The sequence below is a fragment of the Aulonocara stuartgranti genome (genome assembly GCF_965226115.1).
Source record: "Aulonocara stuartgranti genome assembly, chromosome: 6".
In the NCBI taxonomy this organism is placed as follows: domain Eukaryota; kingdom Metazoa; phylum Chordata; class Actinopteri; order Cichliformes; family Cichlidae; genus Aulonocara; species Aulonocara stuartgranti.
In genome coordinates this window covers 17327366-17336996 of record NC_138944.1, presented here as the reverse complement: position 1 = coordinate 17336996, position 9631 = coordinate 17327366, and the positions used below count along the sequence as shown (strand labels likewise).

At 42.8% G+C, this 9631-nt stretch overlaps 1 protein-coding gene across 2 annotated transcripts; it reads right to left on the bottom strand.

Moving 5' to 3' along the window:
• Positions 1-537: 537 nt before the first annotated feature.
• LOC309707816 (sialidase-3-like) lies at positions 538-9384 on the bottom strand. 2 transcript variants are annotated; one of them, XM_082535365.1, is made up of 3 exons: positions 9182-9384; positions 1804-1892; positions 538-1701 (listed from the first exon to the last, which is right to left on the bottom strand). In XM_082535365.1, exons 2-3 carry the CDS (start codon positions 1846-1848, stop codon positions 739-741), a joined length of 1008 nt encoding a protein of 335 aa, XP_082391491.1. In that variant the 5' UTR covers positions 1849-1892; positions 9182-9384; the 3' UTR covers positions 538-738. The 2 variants fall into 2 exon arrangements, with proteins under 2 accessions (XP_082391491.1, XP_082391490.1); XM_082535364.1 differs by lacking the exon at positions 9182-9384 and having other exon boundaries at positions 1804-2128.
• Positions 9385-9631: the final 247 nt, after the last annotated feature.

Sequence of the window (9631 nt, the reverse complement as noted above, 5' to 3'; positions counted from 1 at the left end):
TTTTGTTTTTTTGCTTTATCTGAATTCATGGTGCTGCAATGTACAATATTGAGTAGGCCTGTTTGCTTTTTTTTGGTTGTTTGAAAATGTGTCTCCTGAAAATATGCCTTCTGAATAAACGATGAAAATCAAAGACTGCAGTGTTTTATATAAAGTAGACTAGTGTGTTCCCCCTGATCTGTAAGTGTTTGCATATGATGCAAGTATGTGTCATTTTGTCAACAGTTACATTTTGACAAAGAAATGTTAGGTTTTGACAGCAGAGTTTAGGTTTTGAGAGTAGTTTCAATTTGGCACAAATGTGAATGGTATATTTCCCAGTGTTGTGTCATGTTCACTTGTGTTTAGAGTTTTGGCACAATGAGCGAAGTTTTGCAAAATGTGTTCAAGCAACGGGCAAAAACTGTAATATGATATTTGCAACATTAGGTATATTTTCTTCAAGGAGTGAATAACTAGATTAAAACTTTTGTTTAAACTGAGCATCCATGTTTAATACTCACTGAAAACAGGAGAAACTGTTTTGTTTCCTTCAATTTATTAAAGTATTTTTTAAAGTGTTAATCCTACAAGCTTCTCAGTTTTCTTATTCATTTTTCATGCAACAAGCAAATAAAGATTTTTACATACAAAGCAACACTTAGCGCTTTAAGTCGTGCACATATACATATGAATCTTTTCATCTACACACCTGAATAAAAATTATTCTTTTTATATTTTTCTTTTCTTTTCTTCAGTTTATTTCTTGGTGATGTCTTTATAGCTAAAGACAACAGAGGCTATCTGCTCATGTATTTCCTGCTGCCCACACTCAAACAGACATGCAAAGCAGCCATCATCAATGTAAGCCAGGTCTGAGTAACCACTGGGTCCCTCATTAATGATGCAGGGTTCGCTCCATGCCTTTGGATCACGTGGGGATTTGTTCAGATACACACCAAGATCAATCCTGCGCGATTTACTGGTTGGGTGTGTGAACAGCAGCCACTTGTTTTGCTTTGTTTCACTTTGTGCAGTTCCACTTTGTTCTTGAGCTGGAAAGGAGACCACACTTCCCTGACATCCTGAGCACTTTGTTTCTGTAAGCTTAGTGCATCTGAATTTTCTGAAGGTAAAACCTTTATTCACACTGACAGCTTCCACTCGAGAGGAGCAAAAACTTCGAGCATTGCAATAAATGAAACTGGAGCGGGTGTCTTCATAGACCTCTGCCATTTGACATTCGCCTGATTCTGATTGCAACGTTTGACCAAATTTCCAACTTTTATCAGGATCATCACTATACAGTGAGAGTGCATATGATTTACAACAGCAACTGAACGAACATGCAACTGGTTTACAACAGCAATTCATGAGGCAAGTACTTCTGCAATAAGCATAAACTGGGATAATCAGTCGACCACTCTCTGTTTGAATACCATGGCCTGGCCCAACAGCAAATGTGGCCCAGTTTTTTATTTCACTCAGTTTGTCCGTCAAATCGGTCACATCGCTCCAGGTTTCTCCGAGATCCTCACTTGTGATGTAGCAGAGACGGGTCCTGTTGTCATAGTATTCTATTTGGTCATGCTCAGTGATGCCGTCTTCAACACAGATGAAAAACAGGAAAAGTTTGTTGTTGACCTTGTCATACACCGGGCAGGGGTTCATTGGACGGTGTCCATCAATAAGTGCCTTTTCCACCTCTTTGAGTTCTAACCACTAAAAGAGAGATTGTTCAGGAGTAAATAAAACAGAACAGTTCAAAACAGGACTGTAACTAACAAGTAATTTAGAACTGAAATGGCTGATTATCACTATTACCTCAACCGTCTTCTCAGAATCCTCCTTCATCTTTCCTGTTCTCATAACCAGCTTTTCTCCGCTGGCATCATCTGAAGTCTTCCTCTGCTCTGCAAAGGCAAGTAAAGTTTTACTTTCTTTCTCATACAGAAGAGCAGGGATCCTGTAAACACATTGAGCAGCTTCCTTAGATTCAAAGACAGGTTGTTTCTGCAGCTGAGCTGTTGTTGAACATCCACAGCCCATGTTTGCTGTCCTTGTGTATAAAATGGATATTAAATTATAAAGAAGCCTTGCTGGGTTTATCTCTGCGGTCCTAGAATTTGATGTTGCTTTGACTTTTATAGGCTGGCTGTTAGAGAGTGTGGATGAGGGAGGGATCTTTGTTTTTATCACAGATCGATGGTCATTTCTGAGGAAATGATTCACATTTCCCTGAGCTCCAACCCCCGTTCCCTTAACAAAATAAATAGGCAAAATCCGTCTTTCATCATGCATGGGAGAAGAAGAACATATATCACAGAAAATTTACAATAAAAATCATGATTTAGGAAGTAAAAAACATCATAACACAAACACAAAACATTAAAAAGTAATCCTGATATTATATGGTTTTTGAAGTCTTGATGAATAGAAAAGAGAAATCAAGCATAGAAGATTTAATAGAAGGTCAAAATGATGGTCAGACTTCAGACTGAGCTGGAATCCAATGAGAAGAGACCACTAAGTGCACTAACTCAGAAAAGTCCTCAGTTACTTAAGTTATGATACCAAAGTAGTAAATATTTAAATACTAAAGCAGTACCTCTTTGGTGTCTTTTACCCCCAAAAATAAATCACCTATAAAATATAATACCAATAGAATAAATAAATAAATTAGAGCTGTGCACACTTTGCATTTAAGGGAGCTTGAAGATGGAGTCTCTTTCCTTATCAGGGATTCTGCAGATGTGTTCTGGAGAAGGAGGCGTTTAAAGTTGTTTTTCATGGATGTGATCCTGTATTCTCACAATTCTCACAAATCGGTGTGTGGTTCTCCAGCTGCACCACAGCACACAGAAAGGCACTCCAGAGGGTCATCAACATGGCCCAAAAAATCATTGGACATCCTCTTCCCTCCCTGAAGGACCTGTACAGCACTCGCTGTCTCAAGAGGGCACGCAGCATCCTACGGGACTGCACACACCCAGGACACCGGGTGTTTAAGCTGCTGCCGTCTGGCAGGAGGTTCAGGCTGCTGAGGTCCCAAACAAATAGACTCAAGGACAGCTTTTACAACAGGGCAATAGCCCTGATCAATGTAAATAGCTGACCTGACTGGATACCTCCCTGGACTTTTTAGGGGGAGGTAACAATGTTTAAAACAATAACAATAATATTTATATTTATAACAAGGTGCAATAATAATTAATGTGCAATAATAACAGTGTGCAATACACATACACTTATTCTTCTTTTTATACTAAGTTAATATACTGTGTTGTTTGTTACGTTGTGATGTGTCATATCGTGTCGTGTTGTGTTATATGTAGTGCCGACGTAGGACAGTTTTTCCAATTTCATTGTACTACTGTACTATGTATGACTGTGCAATGACAATAAAGAGTTATCTTATCTTATCTTATCTAATGGGTAACTGGGCGGGATTAATGACAGTGAGAGCTAGAGAATGTGACTCTTGGCTGGTCTTCAGGTTTCATTGGAAGCCAGACGTCATTGTTCATTTCTGATAAAGTCATTTCCTTCTCAGTAAACTAACCTTCCCCCCTGTTATAGGGGTGGCTCTAGTAATGCACTTACATAGAAAAAGCATAGCAAAATGTGCTTCAGTGAATGGGTGAATGAGGCAGGTTGTGTTAAGCGTGCTCAGACAGAGTAGAAAAGTGCTAAATAAGAAAAGGTCCATTTACCATTCCCTGTTCCTGAGAAACAGAAATTAAATCACCATGCAGGAGAAATATCCTAAAAGTAAGTTCAGACTAAACATCTCTGAATCCAAGTTTGGTTGTTTTTTTAAGATAAGATAAGATAACCTTTATTAGTCCCACACGTGGGAAATTTGTTTTGTCACAGCAGGAAGTGGACAGTGCAAAAGTTATGAGGCAAAAATTAGAATACAATAAGAATAAATACAGTACACAACTGTACAGAATAGAATAAAATACTATATACAGTAGAATAAAATAAAATAAATATACAATAAGATAAAAATAGAATACAAATACAAATACTATATACAACTGAGTAAAAATACAACGATGACAGAAAGGATTATTGCACTTAGTATTATTGCATATGTATGGATGTGTGTGCTTGATCAGTTAAAGTCTTTATTATGGAGTCTGACAGCAGTGGGGAGGAAAGACCTGCGAAATCTCTCCGTCCCACACCGTGGGTGCTGCAGTCTCCCACTGAAGGAGCTGCTCAGTGCTGTCACAGTCTGCTGCATGGGGTGGGAGATGTTGTCCATCAGGGATGACAGCTTAGCCGCCGTTCTCCTGTCACTCACCACCTCCACTGGGTCCAGAGGGCATCCTAGAACAGAGCTGGCCCTTCGGATCAGCCTGTTCAGTCTCTTCCTGTCCCCAGCAGAGATGCTGCCGCCCCAGCAGACCACACCATAAAAGATAGCAGAAGCCACAACAGAGTCATAGAAGGTCTTTAGGAGTGGGCCCTCCACTCCAAACGACCTGAGTCTCCGCAGCAGGTACAGCCTGCTCTGCCCTTTCCTGTAGAGGGCGTCTGAGTTATGAGTCCAGTCCAGTCTATTGTTCAGATGAACACCAAGGTACCTGTAGCTGTCCACAGCCTCAATGTCCATACCTTGGATGTTCAGTGGTTGCAGTGGAGAATGCTTGTGCCTGCGGAAGTCTACCACCAGTTCCTTGGTTTTACTGGCGTTGATCTGGAGGTAGTTCAGCTGGCACCAGTCCACAAAGTCTTGGGTCAGACCTCTGTACTCCTTGTCGTCCCCATCAGTGATGAGGCCGACTATTGCAGAGTCATCAGAGAACTTCTGCAGGAAGCACTGGGTGGAATTGTGGGAGAAGTCTGCAGTGTAGATGGTGAAGAGGAACGGAGCCAGAACCGTTCCCTGTGGGGCCCCCGTACTGCAGACGACCCTGTCCGACACACAGCCCTGAGTCCTCACATACTGTGGTCGGTCGGTGAGGTAGTCCAGGATCCAGGTAGTGAGGTGATGGTCCACTCCAGAGTTCACCAGCTTGTCCTTTAGAACCGAGGGAAGAATGGTGTTGAAGGCACTGGAGAAATCAAAGAACATGATTCTCACAGTGCTTCCAGCGGTCTCCAGGTGAGCGAGGGAACGATGTAGGAGGTGAATGACGGCATCATCCGCTCCAATGCTAGGCTGGTAGGCAAACTGAAGTGGGTCCAGTGATGAGCTTATTAGGCGCCGAAGCTGAGCCAGGACCATTGCTTTGTTTGTTTTTGGCACAAACACAGGCAAAAAAAGATTAGCACCATATTGTACATTTTTTATAGTTTTCAAGAACAGAACTGGAAGTTTCTGTCAGACAGAAAAATAAAAAAATCATTTCTTATACACTCAACAAAAATATAAACGCAACACCTTTGTTACTGCTCCCATTCCCCATGGGATGGACGTAGAGACCTAAAATTCATTCCAGATACACAATATAACCATCCCTCCCAAACAGTGGTCACAAATCAGTCCAAATGTGTGGTAGTGGGCACATCTGCTATATTGAGATAATCCATCCCACCTCACAGGTGTGCCACATCAGGATGCTGATCTGACATCATGAGTAGTGCACAGGTGTACCTCAGACTGCCCACAACAAAAGGCCACCCTGGAATGTGCAGTTTTGTCTCACAGCAAAATGCCACAGATGCCACAAGCAATGAGGGAGCGTGCAATTGGCATGCTGACAGCAGGAATGTCAACCAGATCTGTCGCCCGTGCATTGAATGTTCATTTCTCAACCATAAGCCGTCTCCACAGGCGTTTCAGAGAATATGGCAGCACATCCAACCGGCCTCACAACCGCAGACCTCGTGTAACCACACCAGCCCAGGACCTCCACATCCAGCAGGTTCACCTCCAAGATCGTCTGAGACCAGCCACCCAGACAGCTGCTGGAACAATTGGTTTGCACAACCAAACAATTTCTGCACAAACTGTCAGAAACCGTCTCAGGGACGCTCAACTGCATGCCCGTCGTCCTCATCGGGGTCTTGACCTGACTCCAGCTCGTCGCCGTGACAGACTTGTGTGGGCAAATGCTCACATTCGATGGCGTCTGGCACGTTGGAGAGGTGTGCGCTTCACGGATGAATCATGGTTCACATTGTTCAGGGCAGATGGCAGCTGAGAATGTCCCAGTTCTTGCATGGCCAGCATACTCACCGGACATGTCACCCATTGAGCATGTTCGGGATGTGCTTGACCGGCGTATACAACAGCGTGTACCAGTTCCCACGAATATCCAACAACCTCGCACAGCCATTGAAGTGGAGTGGACCAACATTCCACAGGCCACAATTGACAATCTGATAGACTCCATGCGACGATGTGTTGCACTGCATGAGGCAAATGGTGGTCACACCAGATACTGACCGGTTCTGGGTCCCCAGACCCCCAATAGCGCAAAAAACTGCACATTCCAGGGTGGCCTTTTGTTGTGGGCAGTCTGAGGTACACCTGTGCACTACTCATGATGTCAGATCAGCATCCTGATGTGGCACACCTGTGAGGTGGGATGGATAATCTCAATATAGCAGATGTGCCCACTACCACACATTTGGACTGATTTGTGACCACTGTTTGGGAGGGATGGTTATATTGTGTATCTGGAATGAATTTTAGGTCTCTACGTCCATCCCATGGGGAATGGGAGCAGTAACAAAGGTGTTGCGTTTATATTTTTGTTGAGTGTAAATGCAGTATAAGAAATGCTGAGCAGTCTGAATATGAAATGCTGTAATGCGACTCTGTAGGTCAGTCAGTCCCTGTCTGCCTTTAAACAGTCTTAAATTTGAGCCGATGGTATCCTCCACCCAAAAAATTAACCAGTTTCTTCTGTATTTCCTGCACCAGTGGATGTGGAGACTCAACAACCAGAAAATGATGCCAGAGCATCGAGGTAACCAGATTATTCTCAACCAGGTATCTCCTCCTATAGCAGAGCTGTGGCTGGATTCATGTCCATCAAGACAGTCAGGCACTAATTCTCTCCACTACACCTTCCCAGTTTTTCAACTGGAAATCATCATTGCCAAGCATCTGTGTGGTTCTCAGTCATCCAGGTCATGGTAATCTAAGATATGATCACAATGGATCACACTCATAAATTTATCATTTGTCATGAGTCAACAATACAAGTCAGCTGATTAGGATGTGTGTATAATTACAGTGGGGCAAAAAAGTATTTAGTCAGCCACCGATTGTGCAAGTTCCCCCACTTAAAATGATGACAGAGGTCAGTAATTTGCACCAGAGGTACACTTCAACTGTGAGAGACAGAATGTGAAAAAAAAATCCATGAATCCACATGGTAGGATTTGTAAAGAATTTATTCGTAAATTAGGGTGGAAAATAAGTATTTGGTCACCTCAAACAAGGAAAATCTCTGGCTCTCACAGACCTGTAACGTCTTCTGTAAGAAGCTTTTCTGTCCCCCACTCGTTACCTGTATGAATGACACCTGTTTGAACTCATCATCTGTATAAAAGACACCTGTCCACAGCCTCAAACAGTCAGACTCCAAACTCCGCCATAGCCAAGACCAAAGAGCTTTCGAAGGACACCAGGAAAAGTATTGTAGACCTGCACCAGACTGGGAAGAGTGAATCTACAATAGGCAAGCAGCTTGGTGTGAAAAAATCAACTGTGGGAGCAATCATCAGAAAATGGAAGACATACAAGACCACTGATAATCTCCCTCCATCTGGGGCTCCACGCAAGATCTCATCCCGTGGGGTCAAAATGATCATGAGAACGGTGAGCAAAGATCCCAGAACCACACGGGGGGACCTGGTGAATGACCTGCAGAGAGCTGGGACCAAAGTAACAAAGGTCACCATCAGTAACACACTACAACGGCAGGGAATCAAATCCCGCAGTGCCAGACGTGTTCCGCTGCTGAAGCCAGTGCATGTCCAGGCCCGTCTGAAGTTTGCCAGAGAGCACATGGATGATACAGCAGAGGATTGGGAGAATGTCATGTGGTCAGATGAAACCAAAGTAGAACTTTTTGGTATAAACTCAACTTGTCGTGTTTGGAGGAAGAAGAATACTGAGTTGCATCCCAAGAACACCATACCTACTGTGAAGCATGGGGGTGGAAACATCATGCTATGGGGCTGTTTTTCTGCCAAGGGGACAGGACGACTGATCCATGTTAAGGACAGGATGAATGGGGCCATGTATCGTGAGATTTTGAGCCAAAACCTCCTTCCATCAGTGAGAACTTTGAAGATGAAACGAGGCTGGGTCTTCCAACATGACAATGATCCAAAACACACCGCCCGGGCAACAAAAGGAGTGGCTCCGTAAGAAGCATTTGAAAGTCCTGGAGTGGCCTAGCCAGTCTCCAGACCTCAACCCCATAGAAACTCTGTGGCGGGAGTTGAAAGTCCGTGTTGCTCGGCGACAGCCCCAAAACATCACTGCTCTCGAGAAGATCTGCATGGAGGAATGGGCCAAAATACCAGCTACTGTGTGTGCAAACCTGGTAAAGACCTATAGTAAACGTTTGACCTCTGTTATTGCCAACAAAGGTTATGTTACAAAGTATTGAGTTGTATTTTTGTTATTGACCAAATACTTATTTTCCACCCTGATTTACGAATAAATTCTTTACAAATCCTACCATGTGGATTCATGGATTTTATTTTTTCACATTCTGTCTCTCACAGTTGAAGTGTACCTCTGGTGCAAATTACTGACCTCTGTCATCATTTTAGGTGGGGGAACTTGCACAATCGGTGGCTGACTAAATACTTTTTTGCCCCACTGTACATATTTTTTGCTACATTCCCAAGTACTTGAGTAACAAAATAGCTGATTTTCCCAGTGGAGGCTCCCTCCCTCAACATTCCTTATTTATAACCGTTTTGTACTAGTATGATCTGGATTACTCCTTTGCACTGCGAAAATTGTACGAGTTTCTCTCTCGTAGCAGTAATCTTCTGACCCTTTTCTAAGCAGTCCTCCATTTTCAGAGGTTCAGAGATAATGGGAAAAACTATATAACTGCACAGTAGCACTCTGAAGCACCTGCCAATCAGTTTTCCAGCATTAACTGAATCTAAGCAGAGGGTATATCACTGGAAATTTGAGAATTTACCCTGCTACTTCTATAAGCAGTTACATTATTAAACAATGCTACTATTACTCAGTCATATATGATCATACCATGTAGTGGCTCCACTTTGTTTTACAGATACGGCAGTATCTTTCATGAGCCGGTTCTCTTCTTCTCCACTGTTCATTTCTCATATGTCAAGCAATTTCAGACTTTTGCATATAAAATTTGCATTTATGGTCATGTTATAAAACAGCTTTGATTTTTAAAAGCAAGACTGTGAGCTACATTCCTAAGTACTTCAGTAACAAAATATCTGATTCTCCCGGTGGACGCTCCTTCATAATCCCTCTTTCGTAACCTGCAGGTCTGTACTCCATGATCGGGTTTACTGCTCGGCTCTGCAAAGGCTACAGGAGTCTCTCCGACTTTTTCACAGATTAGAGCGGGAATCCTGTGAACCCTGATTTTCTTTTATAAATTTCTTTATTGACTCCTATATTTTTTTTTCATTATTCACAGTTTTATTTTATTTGCAGTGTCCAGGTTGTTGTTGTTAC

What these genes read in the sequence shown, in the direction of transcription:
- LOC309707816 (XM_082535364.1), bottom strand. Translation starts at nt 2,028, where the DNA reads ATGGGCTGTGGATGTTCAACAACAGCTCAGCTGCAGAAACAACCTGTC. An exon ending in ATTCTGAGAAGACGGTTGAG is followed by an intron (nt 1,702 to 1,803) that starts GTAATAGTGATA and finishes TCTCTCTTTTAG; the next exon opens with TGGTTAGAACTCAAAGAGGT.